We start from the raw sequence: 21,192 nt of genomic DNA, 5'->3' as shown, positions 1-21,192 counted from the left end.
ATTGTCTCTTTATTGTTAATGGCATTTAATGTTTAGTGTTGGCACCATTTGTTTTACATCACCATTACGTCACCTAATCAAACATGAGTTAGACTTTAATATATCAGTGCCCCCTCGCTTCACCCCTCGGGGTGTGATCTTTCACGTCACAATGACCAGACCGATCAAAGGCATCGGTATACGATATGTCTGAAACGGTACTAACTGCCTGTCAACTGGAACACACAGCTATTGACATCATTAATCAGACCAGCGTGTGTCCAGTGGAAACCTGGTATGAATCTGATCTCAGGTCAGAATGGGTTAATACTCCCTTTGTTCAGATGGAGTGCTCCTCAACCAGAGAAGGACTCCTTCCTATAGTTAATCAGGATCAGGTCCATTATGCTGCTTGGCACACCTTGTGTCGTTATTTAAAGAGCATTAACGCTGGCTGGTCATTTTAAAACTGTAATTATCACTGTGCCGCAACACCGGCATGCACAAAACTTGTAGAAGAAACTGTACATTTGTAAATTAGTACAGTTTCCCAGTCCCCCCCCCCCCCCACCCACCAGAGTGAGCCTACGCTCCATTGAACATGAAGAGGTCTCGTCTCTCTTCTTCTCTCTCTCTCGTTGGTCTTTGAGATAGTTGTAAAAACGGAGGGCTTGCGCTTTGATTGCATCATGGTGGCGCGGTGGCCTTTCATCAGATAGCTGCTGGATTGCAGGGTTGAGACGAGGTACTGAGGAGGGGGGGGGCATGGGCTGCAATTATAAAGTGCTATGGGGGAAAGATTTTGTTGCACAAAACAATGACTTAGCGAGCCCGAGCGGCACACACACACACACACACACACACGCACACATTCGGTGATGTGGCGCTGATGCGTTTAGGTTTGTTGCGCTGTACGGTGTCACATTGTGTCACGTTTCTTTGTTTTTGCGAAGTGTCGCATCGTGTCATGGTCACGGGAGGCAAAAAGTGAGGTGAGAGGAGAGAGAGAGAAGAGAGAGAGAGAGAGAGAGAGAGAAGAGAGAGAGAGAGAGAGAGAGAAGAGAGAGAGAGAGAAGAGAGAGAGAGAGAGAGAGAGAGAAGAGAGAGAGAGAGAAGAGAGAGAAGAGAAGAGAGAGAGAGAAGAGAGAGACAGAGAGAGAGAGAAGAGAGAGAGAGAGAGAGAGAGAAGAGAAGAGAGAGAGAGAAGAGAGAGAGAGATATATAGAAAGCGAGAGAGAGAGAGAGAGAGAGAGAGAGAGAGAGAGAGAGAGATATAGAAAGCGAGAGAGAGAGAGAGAGAGAGAGAGAGATAGAGAAAGCAACAGAGAGAGAACTAGATGAAGTGCCCCTCGGGCACAGGTCTCCACCAGGGCGCTATAATAGGCCAATGTGAAAAGGGTGCCATTTGTTCTTACACCATTGATGGCAATTGGTTGATTTGAGGCATTTTGTTCCAAAAATGTTTTTTTGCTATAACAGGCCAATGTGAAAAGGTGGGATATATCCCTCAGCCTAGTAGGAAAGTCCGTGAATGATTTCACGTAAATTGCACGCTGCATTTACGATTTGAGGCTTTTTGTTTCAAAAGGGCCAATCCTAAACTTGAAAAGCCGATTAGGATGGAATATGAAATATCCGACAGATCCATCTTGAACACATGACTATAGAGATAGTGTGTAACGATTTGCGGGATTTTGGGACAGAAACTGGAGGAGTAATATAAAAGAAATATGTTTTTCCAAAGTCTGCCTCCTGGTGCTATAAGGCCGTTCGGTAACGGACGGACGGACGGACGGACACACACACCTACACAGACGAAGTGCAAAACATACTCTCTCCCCATGCCTTCGGCCTGGTGGAGACAAAGAGATAGATATAGAACGAGAGAGAGAGAGAGAGAGAGAGAGAGAGAGAGAGAGAGAGAGAGAGAGAGCCCGCTCACGGAAATAACCTGTGCCTCAACGATGGCCTTTTCCACAATCAACGCAGGGCATTTTGAAAGGGATGTCCTTTCACTGAAATGACACGACCAACAAACCAACCAGCGAGATACTTTATGCCGGTATAACCATTCAATTCTCCCAAGGAGCCCCACCGACCCCCCCCCCCCCCCCCCCCCAAACAACATGCAGGGATTAGTGGAAAAGTGGTTGTTTAAACGTGGTGGCTGTCTGTCATATTCTACTGAACGAACGTCTTTGGCAGAACGGAATTAATTGATTTTTCTTTCATAATCTGCATAATGGTCATCATTCAAATAATATAGGCATTAATTAATTTGAAGACGGATTAAAGATAAGGCACTCGTACATCAGACGACGCGACACGACCACGGCTGCTGAATAGTTAATCAAAGACAATGTCATTAATGAATTAAATAATTCATCTAAATTAAATATGCAAGTAGCCTACTCTCTTAAAAAAAAAGGTGAGTCTTCTTTATTTATTTTTTTAAACAAATAGTACTCCCATTTCTCAATGCTCGTTAATTCGTGTCGTGTTGTACCATGTGCCGAGTACACAGTGAAATAGTGTTCATTTTACCCAACCAGGATGGGAAGCCCTTTTGGTGTTTTAAGCATTATGTTTTATACTTTGGCTGTTGAAAAATAGCAGATCTGCTATTTTTTTTAAATCATGAAAATGTGGTGCAAATCTTTGAATATATATATATATTCTTTCAGAGTGAACGTTTTGAACTCAAATCTTTGCTTCTGGAAGGTCCCCTGGAACAACATATTTTCAGATGGGGGTCGGCGGACAATTACATATATATTTGGGGGTCCTTGACATGAAATATTGAGCACCCCTGATATAGAAACATAGGTATTCCAGAAAACTGTCATGATTTATAAGAATCTTTTTAAATTTCGACGTCAGGCCTAAATGGGTGCAGGACAACAGGACAATGTGACTCACGTGGACGTTCAACATTTTCTTCTGTGACTTCGGGAACAACGCAGCTATCTCTCTCTCTTTCTTTTCTTGTGCAGCATATAAATTAGACTTTCCAAACATATAGACTACCTTATATATATATATATATATATATATAATATATATATACACACACACACAGGGATAGGCTTCTGAAACCCCCTCTGGTCATTCATTTGTATCGCTGTGGGGAGCAGTGCTTTCATCCCTGCTTCTGGTCAAACTGAATTAAATACATGAATTTCCTGTTGGGGAAAATATAGTCTGATACGTTTGAAATGTTATGTTTGATCATATCACAAACAATGTCATTAAAAAAGTAAAGAAGAATGCATGTTTAACCACATTAACCCCATGGCATCCCTATTTAGTATATGGGACTTAAAAATAAATAAAAATAAATAAATGCAGCTCTACAAGCTCACAATGTGTCACGATGCGTTCGCCAGTTTCACCATTTTGTTGTGCGACGAAGTATGTAGTGTCTCCTCCTCGAGTGGTGCTTTGTGTTACTGTTGCACAGCCTAACACACAGACACAGTCACACAAACAGGCCAGGGAGGAGGGCTTGTACAGTACAGTACAGTACAGTACAGTACAGTACAGTACAGTACAGTACAGTACAGTACAGTACAGTACAGTACAGTACAGTACAGTACAGTACAGTACAGTACAGTACAGTACAGTACAGTACAGTACAGTACAGTCTATGGAATCCAAATGACTGAAATCGGAACATTAATCTATGCATATATGTGTCGTCTATCGTCTATATATATATATATATATATATTAAGGCTGTCAAAAATAACGCGTTAATGGCATTAATCAATTGCGTTAATTAATTGCGTTAAAATATTTAACGCAATTAACGCATGTTAGTGTTCCCCCTAACATGCGCCCGTGCGCGCGGCTCAGGAACGTCCAGAGCATAACAAATCTGTCACTGTGTAGCACACAGTCATGATTGAACAACACCAGAGAGATAGCTTGTGTATTGTAGTTTGGTTGCAAAGTGGTTTGATTCTGTAACTCTGTTGCGTTACTTTGTCTGCCTAGCAAAGCCCCATTAGGCTACACTGCACACACACACACACACACACACACACACACACACACACACACACACACACACACACACACACACACACACACACACACACACACACACACACACACTACTAGTGTTAGCTATCAGCTCGCTGCAAGAATCACTCGGGTCCGTTGCAACTTGTGGACATTTTGAAAATGCCATTAATGTTTGTCCGGCTGGTTTCGTTTTGTCCTACGCGATTACGTGAATCAGCATGGCTGCGCCTGCAGTAGGCTATTACCAAAACAAACACATGGTACTTTTGTGTCGCACATGGAAAGCAACTGGAAACGACCATGGATATATTAAAGACAGTTCTCCTGTGCTGCTGTGCACCGCGGAGATAATGCGCAACTCCAGGTACGAACCAAAACACTGACTGAAGCTGATTCACGACTAACTATCTCCAGACTAGTCCTGCAGTCCCGCAATGAAGGAGAGACAATCTCGCCTCTCACTACAGTCCACTACAATGCCATTCTAGCCTTAAAACCTACATTTATATGTTATTCAATAATTACTTTAGCGCAAAATATAGGCTTTTCTAAACCAAGCCATGTTTCCAAAAATGCTTATGTGCCATTATTGTATTTTGTGAATTTCAATTAACTATAGTCTACAGTTTAACCCATTGCTTCTCAGCTATTTTAATTTCAAGGACCCCCAAATTAAATTGATAGAAAGTAGCCTAGGCCATTTTATTATGATTTTCATCTCTGGACTGGGACTCCAGTCTCCATTCATCCATCCATCCATCTTCAACCGCTTATCCCTAGTCGGGTCGCGGGGGCAACAGCTCCACCAGAGTGTTCCAGACTTCCCTCTCCAGAGCAACATTAGTGACTTCCTCCTGGGGGACCGCAGTCTACATGGCCAAAAGCCAGTGTTGATTTAACTCAAAGTGTAGGCTAGGCCTACAAATGCTCACATCACATCATGTCTATACTAAATGCATTAGAAAACAAAAATCATTCAAAAACAAATGTATATCCGCTTTCTGTCATTTATATTTCCATTTCCACAACAATAAACAGGAAAACATGGCATATTTTGGACATAGTTCGAATGGTGATTAATCATGATTAAATTAATTTTGAAGCTGTGATTAATCTGATTAAATTTTTTTATCATTTGACAGCCCTAATATATATATATATATATATATATTAGAGCTGGGACTCGATTAAAAAAATTTATCTAATTAATCAGAGGCTTTGTAATTAATTAATCTCGATTAATCGCATTTTAATCGCATATCAATATTCAACCCGAGAACAGTGAGAAACCTTTTTTTTCAATGTTTTTTATAGGGCCGGGACTAATTGCGATTAATTTAGATTAATTAACTACAGAAAAATTAATCGCGATTAACTACAGATAAATTAATCGCACCTTTTTTTTCACCGCGGAACTGGGCGCTTTTCTATAGTACTGAAAACTGGAAATAATAAAAAGTCACCCCATTTTGTGTTGCCTAGAACTGGAGGTCTGACAAAAAACAGTAACAATATGAAGTAAGTACAGCTTTGTGATGTCACTGAGATGTACTTGTTACTGTTACTAAAAAAAATTCAGACCTCCAGTTCTAGGCAACACAGAATGGGGTGACTTTTATTATTATTTCCACAACAGGTATATTAATGACAGTAAAATGTTGAAAATGAGTGGTATCCTGTAGTCACTATTCATTGATTCACTGGGATACCAAAAAACATTAAAAAAAAAGGTTTCTCGCTGTTCTCGGGTTGAATATTGATATGCGATTAAAATGTGATTAATCTAGATTAATTAATCGCAAAGCCTCTGATTAATTAGATTAATTTTTTTAATCGATTCCCAGCTCTAGTTTTTTAGTATCCCAGGGAATAGTGACTACAGGATTCCACTCATTTTCAACATTTTACTGTCATTAATATACCTTAGTTCATTGTGTGGATAAAAAAGGTGTGATTAAATGCGTTAATTTTTTTAACGTGTACATTTTTCTGTAGTTAATTCATCTCAATTAACCCGTTAAAGTCCCGCCCCTAATATATATATATATAGGCCTGGCGTCTAAATTGAAAAAATGTCTTCTAAATCATGAACATTTTCTGAAAAACCTCACGTTTCTATATCAGTGGTTCTCAATATTTCATGTCAAGGACCCCACAAATTATACATATAATAGGCCACAGACCCCCCACCTGAAAATATGTTGTTCCAGGTCTCCCCATCCCCTCCATCCCCCCTCCCAGAAGCAAATATTTTAGTTGAAAAATGTTCGTTCTGAAATAATATATACGTATACTCAAAGATTTGAGGCCCATTATCACGTTTTTTCAGAATGACCCGGACATGTTGAGTACACCAACGTTTTATGTTAGAAATGTTGTAGAGTATGGGTCCCCAGCATATAGAAACTGCCGGATGCTAACTTGCATATATGTTGAGCAATTTATTAGCAATAAATTGGCATAATATCTGACCGGCCATCTTGAATGGAGGTGGAAGTGGGAGTGGGGAGTGTAGGAACTGATGTCACCTTTATACTGCTGTGATTGACAGGTTGACACGGGTTGCCATTTTTGGGTTGCCATGTTGGCTGGGTTACTATACCATTAACAACCTATAAGGAACAAATAACTGGCACATATTATGCCAATTATGAAAATTGCTCAACATATGCAAGTTAGCATCCGGCAGTTTCTACATGCTGGGAACCCATAGCCTACTCTACAACATTTATAACATAAAACTTTGGTGTACTCAACATGTCACACAGGTTCACATTGGGGCTCTATGGGCTAAAACACCAAAAAGGGTTCCGCCCAGAATGGGATTATATATATATATATATATATATATATATATATATACACACACACACACACACACACACACACACACACTGTATATGTATATGAGTGGGTGAAATGTTTCTTTCTACAGAGATAGATTAGTAGGAAGTGCTGAGTGGGAGGCAGCAGCACAACAGTGATGACTCCAGCACGACTTGGCTCTACAGCCAGCAGTGTGTATGTACGTGTACTCCACATATAGGGGGAGGGGGGGGGGGGGGGGGCACTCTATTTTTAACTGCCGACATATACTTCAACTTTTTATTTATGTTTCTTCTTTTTGAGTGGTGCAACCACCCCTACAGACAGCAATGTGTGTCCCTGGCTATGTCCCTGCATGTTTTTGTGAGGGTACCTACCTTCCCTATAGGGGACACGGGGAGAACATGCAAACTCCACACAGAAAGGCCCTTTCGCGAACCCCACCTCGGGTATGGGGCACTGATGACGCGGAGGAGAGAACACGCTCCCCAGCGCCCACAGCGTCCCCAGCGGGAATCGAACCCAGGACCTTCAGCAAATCAGCACTATACCGACTGTGCCCCAAATCAGTTCAAATATGATGATGATTGTGGGGGGGGGGTATGGTATAGTATAGTACACCAACTAAAATGTAACATTTAATATAACCATGGGCCATTAGGCTATATATACTTATACTGCATGTTGAGTTGCTATTACTCGGCTTCCTGTTGCTGCACATCAGCAGCAGCATTACAAACTAGAAAAAGTGCCCTTCTGGGCACAGGTCTCCACCAGGATAGGAATGTAGGACATTGCAGCTTGCCTTCATCTGGTGGTTGGATAAAAGGGCAACAAAAGTAAACTAGGGAGTTGGCATACAAAGTTATCCACAGATCCGTGCAGTTAGAGGTAAAAACACTTTTCGGCCAGTTATAGCGCCACCTTGAGGCTGAGTTGAAATTGTTCATGTGGCATTTCTTCCTTGGCCTAGTGGGAATGTGCGTGCACAATTTCACGGAAATCACGCGATGTGTTCATGATTTGCAGCATTTTGTTTGAAACTGAGCACTCCTGTGAACTTTGGAAGCCAATCTTAACCAATCAGGATGGAGTCTGAGAAATCTGAAAGACACGTTTCGTTGACTGTGTACCAATTTGCGCGATGTTTGGCCAAAATCTGTAGGTTTACTGTGCAAAAACTTGTTTTGCACAAAGCGGCCTCCTGGTGGCACTATAACAGGCCGTTCTGGAAAGTTTGGGGCAGAGGTTCATCGTTGGCATCCAGGGAGTGTGTGTGCAAAATTTGGCATCGACCGGGTTAACGGTGGCTGAGATTAGCTGCTCACGGACACACACACGGACGGACACACGGACACACGGACGGACGGACGGAGTGCAAAACATACTCTCCCCCCATGCCTTCGGCCTGGTGGAGACAACAAACAGGAAGCTGAGTCCAGTTTAACATCAGCTTGTTTGTGATGCTTTGGTTTTACTTTGTATAGAGACAAACCTCACTCTATACAGTAGATAGTAGCATTAGGTGGTAGCGTAAGGGAGTTGTGTGTGTGTGTGTGTGTGTGTGTGTGTGTGTGTGTGTGTGTGTGTGTGTGTGTGTGTGTGTGTACAGTATGTGTGTGTTTGTGTGTGCGTGAGTGTCCCTGTGTGTGTCCGCGCATGCACACTACTCAGTAGTACACCTGGATGGAGGAAGGCTTGCGGCAGGTGGTGACTCATCATCGCCATGGCGTTAAGCCTGCCGTTCCCGTGGGAACAGGGGACCATCTCTGAGCCGACGGGGGATTTTTACCTTTACATTTGAAAAGCGAATACCGAGAACCTGGCTAGCAAAAAAATCCTCCACTCCCTCTGTCCGTCCGTCCGTCCGTCTATCTCTCACCCTGTCTTTCTCTCTTGCTCTTCTCCATAACTTTGGCTGACTCTCCCTCCCTCCCTCCCTCCCTCTCTCTCTCTCTCTCTCGCTCACGTCTGCTCCTGCATTTCAGTGCTGCCGAGTCCTTATCTGTGCCTGTGTGATATGCAATATGTTTCTGATATCATAGGACCAAACCTATGCAAATGAGCCCAATGGCACACACAGTACTGAGTGAAAACACAATACAATAATACGCTGCCGGGGGGGCGGAGACCTTGTAACGCGGTCTAACGCCACATTTCAACTTATTAGGTTTTAGTATTTTTTTTGTAAATGAATGCAATACGAGAGTGTAGTAGCCGATCTACAAGCTCATCGGGAGCTTGTAGTGATAATAATAGAATAATTTTAAAAACGAAAGGTTTTGAACATACAAGGTTTCCACCTGACAGCAACGGTATGAGCCCCTGCTGTGGGATGTATCACCACTGTCGGTTACAAAACACATAACTGCAGTATCCCGCTTTTTCTCTCCTTTCGTTTAAAAATGGTAAATGGTGCATTTATATAGCGCTTTTATCCAAAGCGCTTTACATAGATAGCGCATTACATTCACCCATTCACTGCACCGATGGCGGAGGAAACCATGCAAGGCTCCAACCTGCACATCGGGAGCAATTAGGGGCTCAGAGTCTTGCTCAAGGACACTCCTGGAACCTCTTGGGATCGAACCCGGGAACCTCACGGTTACCATCCGGCTACTACAGCGGCCACTCTACCCCCTGAGCCACTGCCGTTACGTATTTCTTTTTTACAGCAATACATCACAAAATTCATTCTGATAACAGAGTAAGAGTATAATGGCTGTCGCAAAATGAGACCGAGATTTGGTTTCTTTCTTTGTCTTCACTTTTCTTCGTGTCATACTTAACTGTCTAGTCGTATCCTACCGTATATCTCCTGAGAGAAGCACAGGATCGATTTATGGCACAAAGGACGACTGTCAAGCAGAAACAGGAAGAGGAACTCTGCTCTTGCAATGCTGGTGTGTACCGAGCTACTCTGGCATTTCTAAAATGGCAGAAAACAACCAAAATCTATTTTTAAACCAAGGAAAAAGAATAAGAGAAGAAGAACATTGTAAAACTTTTTTTTTGCCAGAGCCTACTTATTTTTGTGTGCAGCTTATATGGGAACATTCCGTTTAGAAAACCCAAGTATTAAGCTTAGGCCAAGCCAAAGTACAATAAATCACTGCTCAAATCACCTTCAAAAAGTTTTCTTCTTTTCCATCTTTATTATGCATTTATGCATCGATTTCAACTCTCCTATATATTGTTATTTATTTCTCTTCCCTGCATTATTGTTATTATTATTTATGAAGCACTTTGTAACAGTTCTAAAGAAAGATTTTTTTTTTTATTTTAGTGTGAACGTGTGTTACAAGAACATGCTTTGAGTGTGTGTCGTTGTTGTGTAGTGAGAGAGTAGCAGTGACTGATTGAGATGTTTACATTTTTTAAAGTTGTCATTGGACAATAGAGCAGTTTGAGGCAATGGTCTTCCCCCATTAGTCTATGATGGACCCAGATCGAGTCCTATAATAGGGTGGAAAAGTTGCATCCTGCATCGATACAGTCAATACCGTATCCATCTGGACGATGGTACAGTAGGCTACCATGTACAAATATTGCAGGCTAGAGCTTCAAGATCATTTTTCCCCACAACAAGTACAGGACTTCTGAACAAACGAGGCCCCATCTCAGTTCTGTGCCTAACATGTGTAATATGATGCCTCTTGAACTATGACTGGTACTGTTGTCCTCTCTGTAAGAGAGAGGATCTGTGTAGTATTGTCAATGTCTATGTATTGTGTGTTTTTGTGTCCTGATACACATAAAGCATCTATTTATCGGCGGTCTACTCTACTCTGAATGCACGTTCGCTATAGTTATTCATGTCAACCTCAGTGCATTGTGGGAGAGGTCTTACTGTATCTCTTTGGTCCGTCCTCCAGACAGAAGGAGAGGGTCAGCGTAGCGTCTTCCTCGAAGAACTCTGTGGCGAATGCGTCCCACCACAAACTGTCGCTTTCCTGTCAGAGACAGAGACATTTAGGGGGTTGAAGGTCAACGGGGAATAACATGAGGGACGACTTGTTCTGGTCAATAATTGACCCATCTTTAATCGTAACTTGAATTTAAATGAAAGGCTTTCAGACTGAAAAAGCATTTAGATATTTGTGCGTGGAGGGAGAGAAGAGCGGACCAGGCAAGTACAGAGCCCAACCCTGTCAACTATAGGTATTACATTAGGAGCAGGAGTCTTCAAAGTTGATCAGGACAAGGACCCCCCCTAGCTGAGAGAGAGATGAGGACCCCCCCCCTAGCTGAGAGAGAGATGACGACCCCCCCTAGCTGAGAGAGAGATGACGACCCCCCCTAGCTGAGAGAGAGATGAGGACCCCCCCTAGCTGAGAGAGAGATGAGGACCCCCCCTAGCTGAGAGAGAGATGAGGACCCCCCCCCCCCCCCCCTAGCTGAGAGAGAGATGAGGACCCCCCTACCTGAGAGAGTGATGAGGACCCCCCCTACCTGAGAGAGAGATGAGGACCCCCCCTAGCTGAGAGAGAGATGAGGACCCCCCCCCTAGCTGAGAGAGAGATGAGGACCCCCCCCCTAGCTGAGAGAGAGATGAGGACCCCCCCCCCTAGCTGAGAGAGAGATGAGGACCCCCCCCCCTAGCTGAGAGAGAGATGAGGACCCCCCCCCCCCCTAGCTGAGAGAGAGATGAGGACCCCCCCTAGCTGAGAGAGAGATGAGGACCCCCCCCCCCTAGCTGAGAGAGAGATGAGGACCCCCCCTAGCTGAGAGAGAGATGAGGACCCCCCCTAGCTGAGAGAGAGTTGAGGACCCCCCCCCCTAGCTGAGAGAGAGATGAGGACCCCCCCCCCCTACCTGAGAGAGAGATGAGGACCCCCCCTAGCTGAGAGAGAGATGAGGACCCCCCCCCCCTAGCTGAGAGAGAGATGAGGACCCCCCCCCCCCCCTAGCTGAGAGAGAGTTGAGGACCCCCCCCCCCTAGCTGAGAGAGAGATGAGGACCCCCCCCCCTAGCTGAGAGAGAGATGAGGACCCCCCCCCCCCTAGCTGAGAGAGAGATGAGGACCCCCCCCCTAGCTGAGAGAGAGATGAGGACCCCCCCTAGCTGAGAGAGAGATGAGGACCCCCCCCCCCCCTAGCTGAGAGAGATGAGGACCCCCCCCCCCTAGCTGAGAGAGATGAGGACCCCCCCCCCCCCCTAGCTGAGAGAGATGAGGACCCCCCCTAGCTGAGAGAGATGAGGACCCCCCCCCCCCCTAGCTGAGAGAGAGATGAGGACCCCCCCCCCTAGCTGAGAGAGAGATGAGGACCCCCCCCTAGCTGAGAGAGAGATGAGGACCCCCCCCTAGCTGAGAGAGAGATGAGGACCCCCCCCCCCTAGCTGAGAGAGAGATGAGGACCCCCCCCTAGCTGAGAGAGAGATGAGGACCCCCCCCTAGCTGAGAGAGAGATGAGGACCCCCCCCCCTAGCTGAGAGAGAGATGAGGACCCCCCCCCCCTAGCTGAGAGAGAGATGAGGACCCCCCCTAGCTGAGAGAGAGATGAGGACCCCCCCTAGCTGAGAGAGAGATGAGGACCCCCCCCCTAGCTGAGAGAGAGATGAGGACCCCCCCCTAGCTGAGAGAGAGATGAGGACCCCCCCCCCTAGCTGAGAGAGAGATGAGGACCCCCCCTAGCTGAGAGAGAGATGAGGACCCCCCCTAGCTGAGAGAGAGATGAGGACCCCCCCTAGCTGAGAGAGAGATGAGGACCCCCCCCTAGCTGAGAGAGAGATGAGGACCCCCCCCCTAGCTGAGAGAGAGATGAGGACCCCCCCCCTAGCTGAGAGAGAGATGAGGACCCCCCCCTAGCTGAGAGAGAGATGAGGACCCCCCCCTAGCTGAGAGAGAGATGAGGACCCCCCCCTAGCTGAGAGAGAGATGAGGACCCCCCCCCCCCAGCTGAGAGAGAGATGAGGACCCCCCCCTAGCTGAGAGAGAGATGAGGACCCCCCCTAGCTGAGAGAGAGATGAGGACCCCCCCCCTAGCTGAGAGAGAGATGAGGACCCCCCCCCCCCCTAGCTGAGAGAGAGATGAGGACCCCCCCCTAGCTGAGAGAGAGATGAGGACCCCCCCCCCCCCTAGCTGAGAGAGAGATGAGGACCCCCCCCTAGCTGAGAGAGAGATGAGGACCCCCCCCTAGCTGAGAGAGAGATGAGGACCCCCCCCTAGCTGAGAGAGAGATGAGGACCCCCCCCCCCTAGCTGAGAGAGAGATGAGGACCCTCCCCCTAGCTGAGAGAGAGATGAGGACCCCCCCCCTAGCTGAGAGAGAGATGAGGACCCCCCCCCCTAGCTGAGAGAGAGATGAGGACCCCCCCCCCCCTAGCTGAGAGAGAGATGAGGACCCCCCCCTAGCTGAGAGAGAGATGAGGACCCCCCCCCCCCCAGCTGAGAGAGAGATGAGGACCCCCCCCCTAGCTGAGAGAGAGATGAGGACCCCCCCTAGCTGAGAGAGAGATGAGGACCCCCCCCCTAGCTGAGAGAGAGATGAGGACCCCCCCCCCTAGCTGAGAGAGAGATGAGGACCCCCCCCTAGCTGAGAGAGAGATGAGGACCCCCCCTAGCTGAGAGAGAGATGAGGACCCCCCCTAGCTGAGAGAGAGATGAGGACCCCCCCCTAGCTGAGAGAGAGATGAGGACCCCCCCTAGCTGAGAGAGATGAGGACCCCCCCTAGCTGAGAGAGAGATGAGGACCCCCCCTAGCTGAGAGAGAGATGAGGACCCCCCCCCTAGCTGAGAGATGAGGACCCCCCCCCCTAGCTGAGAGAGAGATGAGGACCCCCCCTAGCTGAGAGAGAGATGAGGACCCCCCCTAGCTGAGAGAGAGATGAGGACCCCCCCTAGCTGAGAGAGAGATGAGGACCCCCCCTAGCTGAGAGAGAGATGAGGACCCCCCCCCTAGCTGAGAGATGAGGACCCCCCCCCCCTAGCTGAGAGAGAGATGAGGACCCCCCTAGCTGAGAGAGAGATGAGGACCCCCCCTAGCTGAGAGAGTGATGAAGCAGGAACCCACCACTACATGTACAGATTAAACGTTTTCATAGATACTTTATAGACTTGTTTGACACACATTAGCCTTTGTTGGATTCATATATGTATATTTTCAGACAGTTAACCTTTTAAACCCTAAATATTTAGTCAAATCAGTCTGTACTTGGTCTACACCTTTTCCGTCTACACCAACTCTCCGTAAATAGCCGATCTACAAGCTCACAGCGCCTCGCAGTTTTTGCATAATGTTCCCCGTACATCCAGCAAGGATTTGGTTGAGCTACTTTTGGGACGCCTTGTTGAAGACCCTTGGTATAGATAGGAGGATTTAAACGACATACACAAACTCCACACTTGCTAAAATGGTATGTGGCCGTCTTCAAATACTGTACGTGTCAATGCAGAAGAGGTTGGTATATAAACGTAAAACTTGAGGAATGTAAAACATTGCAGTCTTTTTATTTGGAGACTATTTGGAGCATATAAAGGACAGCATGCGCTAAGCAATGTGTCCGGTTCAGTGTTAGGAAGTGTTGGAAAAAGTCACATTTTCTTTTTTTTTATATATATTTTTTATCCCACAATTTTGTAACCCATTTTTCACCCCTGTGTCAATCATCTAATGTGATCCTGGGCTCTACACACCCTCCACCAACCTGGGGAGAGCAACGGACTTAACTCATGCTTCCTTCATGCTTGAGTGTCCAAGTTGCTCCTTTACACCTGACAGGGGGGAGTTTCCCTGGTTGGACGTAGCGCATGGAAGGAACACGTTATTCCAACCAGTTCCTTTCCCCTCCATCAGGCGCCCCGGCTGGCCAGGGGGAGGCAGTTTAGAGACCAGGATTACTGCATGTTTTTGTGAGGTTATCTACCCTAGGGGACACGGGGAGAACATGCAAACTCCACACAGAAAGGCCCTTTCGCCAACCCCGCCTTCGGGTATGGGCACTGATGACGCGGAGGAGGAAACACGCCGCCAGCACCCACAGCGCCCCGAGCGGGAATCGAACCCAGGACCTTCTAGCTGTGAGGCGACAGCACTACCAACTGTGCCACCGTGCCCCTAAAAAACAAAAGTCACATTTTCTGGTCAAAAATTTAAAAATGTCTTCTATTTTCAGAATGTTTCTATATCAGTGGTTCTCAATATTTCACGTCAAGGACCCCCAGAATTATCTGTATTTGGCCATGGACCCCCATCTGAAAATATGTTGTTCCAGGGACCTCCCCCAGAAGCAACGATTTGATTAAAAAAATTGGCTCTGAAAGAATATATTCAAAGATTTGCACCACATTTTCAAGATTTTTCAAAGATAGCAGACCTACAAGCTCGTAGCGCTGCACTCGGTGCCGCGCTATGAGCTTGTAGATCTGCTATTTTTCAATAGCTAAAGTATAACATAATGCTTAAAACAACCAAAAGGGGTTCCCGCCCCAAAATGGGTTAAGTAATTTAGTATCAATGCTGCAAAGAAGAAATATCCTGAAGTGGGTAATGTACATGTTTTGTGATAATTATCAAAATCTCAAAGTAGAAGCTAGAAGTAAAAGTACAGAAAATTGGAAATACTTTGTTACCTTTACGCCACTGGTGTTAAGGTATGTATCACTCACACCTCCTTATAAGAACAAATGCTAATGTTGGCAGGACAATCCCCACCCCCCCCCTTACAACTGACGCTAATCTGCCCTGGCATGTTATGACAGATCAGCGTGTTTCATCCGTCCGTCCGCCTGGGCCGCGGGTGATCACTAGCAACCTCCCCATATGTCCACAATTAGCGCTGTCACCGCCAAGCAGCATCAAGCAACAATGAGCAGTAAACCTGGACACACACACGCACACACACACACGTCACACACACACACACACACACACACACACACACACACACACACACACACACACGCACACACACACACACACACACACACACGCACAGGGGTTACAATTTCTCATAGCAGAAGAGCGTGTGTGTATAACGAGACGCGACTGTGGCGATGATCCGAGTGGCTGAGCCTGACCCTCTTGCACTGAGCTCAGCCGATCAATCAGGTGATTATCAATCAATAGGTGATTATGAGCTGGTCGGGGGGGGGGGGATAACCGACTCGCCGAACACAGTCAGTTAACCCCGATTAACAGAGCGGCCCGGGAGTCTTGTAGGAATGACAAATACAGGTCACACATTACACAATACAGCTGTGTTGTAGTTTTTACTTAGTTTCTTTTTTTTTTACATTTCTGTTTTGTCTTGAAGAGAGTGAAGGCTGACAGGACAGTGAGGACAGTGAAGACAGTGAAGACAGTGAGGACAGTGAGGACAGTGAGGACAGTGACACATTAACTGGCTGAGTGGCTGAATGTCATATCCAGTGAGGATCCAGAGTGGGTCTCCGTGCTAAACTGGGTGCCTTCCCGAAGAACTTGTAAACTTGTAGATCGTCTATTTTTGAAAAAGAAAGCGGTACCCAAGTACAGAGCCAACTCAGGTCCAGTTTGCTAAGTCTGGACTAAAGAGCGGTTAACCACTCAAACCACATGTCCCTCATGGCTTTAGTCTGTTTGGGCTTTCCCCACAATACAGTAGATGCTGGGGTTTAAGTGGTTAACGTTCATTTCAATAGAGCACCGAAGTCCTGACGTCACTCCCCTGGTGGTGGTGACCCCCTGGGTGACCCCTGGGTCACCACCGCTTTTACATTTTGTAGTGTATTTCCCACTGAGGAATCTTATAGATCACGTCATTACACTGAAAGAACTGTGTTCGGAAAATAAACAAACCACCCTGGTGGTGATTCTGTCAGGTATGTGACTCTGTGTCGGTTTATGATATTGAGTAACAATTTGATAACGTCTGTGTTTGGAGAGGGGAAGAAAATCTTGACCTTTGGACAAATTTGTATTTTCCAATACAAAAATAAAATAAAAAACACAGTGACCCAGGGGGATAGCGCCCCCTAGCAGCAGTGATGATGTCAGACTTCGGCGCTCTATTCGTTTGTTTGGATGAGGCAGTTAGGTCAGGGTGGAGTTAACCCATTTTGGGGCGGGAACCCCTTTTGTTGTTTTAAAGCATTATGTTATACTTTAGCTATTGAAAAATAGCAGATCTACAAGCTCATAGCGCAGCACCGAGTGCCACGCTATGAACTTGTAACTTTATATTCTTTCAGAGCGAACGTTTTTAAGTCAAATCTTTGCTTCTGGAGGGGTCCCTGGAACAACATATTTTGAGAACCACTGACAGAAACATGAGGTTTTTCAGAAAATTGCTGATCACCAATTGGAGTCATTTGGAGTGAAAATCGTCCGATTTAAATCTGTGGCCGATCGTTCGGAGCACATCTAGAAAATATAGCAGTTAACTGCACGATGCCTCTGATCAGCGCACACGCACGCACGCACATGCGCACGCACACACACACGCACACACACACACACACACACACACTCCTAGTGGAAGACTAGCGTGCATGGGTGTGTGTTTCTGCAGAGTAAAAGACAGAGGAGAGGGGGAGAAAAAAAGGGAGACAGAGAGACACATTTCATCATGTCTTCTAAATGATGAAAACCTCATGTTTCTATATCAGTGGTGCTCAATATTTCATGTCAAGGACCCCAAAAATATATGTAATTGGCCGCCGACCCCCAATTGAAAATATGTTGTTCCAGGAACCCCCGCAGAAGCAAAGATCTTTAGTTAACGTTCACTCTGAAAGAATAACATTCAAAAGATTTGAGCCACATTTTCAAGATTTCTCAAAAATAGCAGACCTACAAGCTCGTAGCGCGACACTCGGTGCCGCGCTATGAGCTTGTAGATCTGCTATTTTTCAATAGCTAAAGTATAACATACACCAAAAGGGGTTCCCGCCCAGAATGGGTTAAGAAAAGAAGATGAGATTAGAAACACGACATAGAATAAAGAGGCAGATCCTGCTCAATTCACTAGATAATCCAGGACCATGAGGGGGTGGAGCCTTTTGGGATTGAGAGTCAAACCAAGGGTTAACAAGACACTCATGCCTTCAGACTCACAATCTGTCTGAATGACCATCTTTTATTCTGTACTATAATGTGCTTTGCTACAGTACTTGAATTTAATACGGTACAATGTAGCCTATAATATTTGTGGTGCAATTCATTAAACGTGCAAGGCGCTGCAGATTTTCACTGTGATGTCTAACAGTAAATGTATTAGGCCATAGTTTAAGTTATAACCACTCAAACTCTATATACTTCCCCTAGGAGCCTATACTATAGGCCCCCTCCTTTTTAACCCCTCTATATCAAAATCACCTGGGGCGAAAATGCTCAATCTACAAGCTCGCGGACACGCCGCAATGTGAGCTGGTAGATCTGCTAGATCCTATTATGATATGCCCAGAATAGGGACCCCTCCAAAGCTTCCTGGGGTGAAGCGGTGTTGATTTCGTCGACTAAAACTATGACGAGAAATGTTCGTCGACTACCTGTTTCCACTGACGGAAACTAAATAAAAACTAAGCTGATGACTAAAATATATTAGTGGACAAGAGTCCTTTTACACTTGGCATGCTGAAGATAGTAGATCTACAAGCTCACAACGTGTCGCAGTGCGAACAGTGCTGGCATTGAGCCAGACAGGCCAAAGCACCCCTACAGCCTCCCTACAGGCAGATCTTTTTCAAAAACGTGTACAGTATTTGTTAAAATTGTGTTTTTGTGTGGGCACGCCCACCAGTTCATTAAGTATGCCTGGTTTGCCTGGTGGGTGGTGAACACACCCACAGCTGTTGTTGTATGATAAAGGGGGAGGGGCTGATAGTGTGATGTCACTAAATTACTGTTTTTTATTTCATTGGCCCGTTTGACTGTCAAGGTTTCAGCCTCCAGGAAGAAACCCTAAATACAAAGAGAAGACATCATTGCACATAACCACACCAAGGGGTCTAATGAAGTACGGTCACCTCTTAAACACATGAAAAACTGGAAAAAAGTACAAAAATCACAGCTCCTCTGAGTAAACATGGTAGATTCACTTCTTTTCATCTCTCTTCATGGTGTATCCCAGTTCAAGGTTTATTTGTCATACCGGTACAAGCATTTAAAATGGAAGTATGTGACATTTGCAAAATACTGTGCCACAACAAAACAGCTCTCGATTCTCCCATCTATTCATCCATCCAACTAACCATCCCTCCTCTTTTTGGGACCAAAACATATGTTGGCATGTGAGTTTTTGCCTAGCATGTATCACAGCCGATTAAGCATACAGACAGCGCCCGTTCACTGGGTTTGTTCGGAAATCATTTTTGAACGACCCCGTGAACATTTAATATCAATATATAGGCTACCAATGTGTGCTGTGGCTCCTTCACTCAGATCAGGTGACATTAAATACCTAAGCTTTTATATAAAGCACCTTTGAATAAACTTTAAGTATCTTTTGAGTATCTCCAAGAGGCCAGACTCATGGCCCAGGTCCTCAGTTTGGGGATTCAGAATTCACTGTGTCCTCCGCCCGCCCGCCCGCCCGCGGGCCTGCCTGCCTGCCTGCCTCCCTGCCCGCCTGCCTGCCTGCCTGCCTGCCCGCCTGCCTGCCTGCCTGTCTGCCTGCCTGCCCGCCTGCCTGCCTGTCTGCCTGCCTGCCCGCCTGCCTGCCTGCCTGCCCTCCTCTGCTGCTTCGCTGACAGACCCTTTGCGTCTCGGCCCTCCTTCCTCTCGCGCTGGCTGGCTGGCGTGTCGGTACGCTCTGACGAGCCGTGCCGATGTTTGTTGTCAGGCGCTACAAATCAGACGTCAACTCCGGGGGAACCCGAGGTGAACCAACATGTCCTCCGCCACAACATGACGGCCCGTCACAAGATAAGATCCCAACAGATCGGTTGCGTCCGAGTGCCGGAGGGTGGGTGCAGGAGGGGGATTTATCAATGTGTCAATCGGCCACTACACAACCACAAATCAACGACCCGTTGGTCTGAGCCCCAGGGATTTGTGGGAAATCCAGAGGATTGAAGAGGACAGCGTAGAGAGAATGTTAGGTAAATAACTAGAACTGATGGGGGGCAGGGTCAAGTTGCCCGCTTATTGACATAATCATAAGGGCTGGAATGAGGACACGTGTGTGTATTATAGCACGCACGCACACGTTTTTGGTGTGTGTAATTTTGACGGCCAATGCAAATTAGCGAAACCTCAATGCTCTTTTGGAGAATAAATAAAGGTTTCAATCAATGAATCAATACACAAAAAAAACAATAGTGGCCGACGACATCTCTCTCTCTCTCTCTCTGTTCTTAACGCAAAACTGTGCTTCCAGCACATGCAGTATGTGTTCTGCTTCTCGCTTGGAGGGTCTTTTTTCTCCTCTCCTCTCCTCTCCTCTCTGCTTGCCAGACTATTGTGCAAAGAGTGGCCTCCAAGAGAGTGGGTGGGCGTGTCCACAGCCTTAACCTTAGTGAATTAACGATATCTGAGAGAGGCTCTATTCACTTCTCCACTGGCTTCTATGGCGCTTGGCCCACGCGGTCGCTCGGCCCTGGGGGAGCTCTGTTATTGTCAAGCATCTTAAGGTCACACACAACACAACCAGACAGAACCACATGCAAGACTAGTTCCCGAGATCCCAAGACCAAATATTCAGGGAGATATTTTGTTGTGTGTCTGGAATGACAATCACATATTTAAAACTGTACATATTATTGTGTACCTTATTCTGTACCTACATACTGTAATACAGTTTTATATTGCCAAAGGGACTTTTGTTGTGGCAGATTTTATTTGTCAAGCTTGGGAAAGAAGACAGAGTACTCTGTATAAATCTGAGTTGTAATGTAATGAATTAAATGCAATGTAAACGTGCTGTAAATGATATTGTGAAATATTCGTTTCTGGGGACATTATTTTTTGAATAATGTTTCGTTTTCAATGGTGCAACAATTAAAATATAGAACATACAATCTTAACGGTAATATCGTATCGATATCGCAATATTTGACATAAATCCAGAGATATGACATTTTGTCCATATATACCGTGCAGCCCTACATACTAGTGTTAATTTTGACAGCACATTTTTATTTAGTTTTAGTAATAGTCTTTTGAAGAAAATTCCGTTCGTTTTAGTCACATTTTAGTCATTTGAAAATGTTTCAGTTTTAGTCTAGTTTTAGTTGACTAAAATATAAGATTTCAGTCGACTAAATCTACAGTTGGTTTAGTCTTAATGGCGTATCAATGCTCAATTTATACATACATTTACACGTGTGCTACTTTCGGGGGGGGGGATCTGGCATAAAATGGCTTTTCTTTTAGTTTAGCCATAGCGTTTCTGTCTAGTTTATAGAAGAAAAAGGTCAGTATATTTAGTCATAGTTTTAGT

The 21,192-nt window shown here is 45.7% G+C and overlaps 1 protein-coding gene across 5 annotated transcripts in view; it reads right to left on the bottom strand.

Annotated features, from left to right (window-relative positions):
* ldb2a (LIM domain binding 2a) overlaps positions 1–21,192 on the bottom strand; it is a 133,903-nt gene that overhangs the window by 90,871 nt on the left and 21,840 nt on the right. For all 5 annotated transcript variants that reach the window (XM_083785845.1, XM_083785846.1, XM_083785847.1 and 2 more), the window contains exon 2: positions 10,682–10,784. In XM_083785845.1, the coding sequence (XP_083641971.1) occupies positions 10,682–10,784 (103 nt within the window). The remainder of the gene's footprint in view (positions 1–10,681; positions 10,785–21,192) is intronic.

This window comes from Protomyctophum parallelum (genome assembly GCF_964188405.1).
Source record: "Protomyctophum parallelum genome assembly, chromosome: 16".
NCBI classification, from domain to species: Eukaryota; Metazoa; Chordata; class Actinopteri; order Myctophiformes; family Myctophidae; genus Protomyctophum; species Protomyctophum parallelum.
Note: the sequence above shows the minus strand (reverse complement) of the source record. Positions and strands in the feature narration are given on the sequence as shown.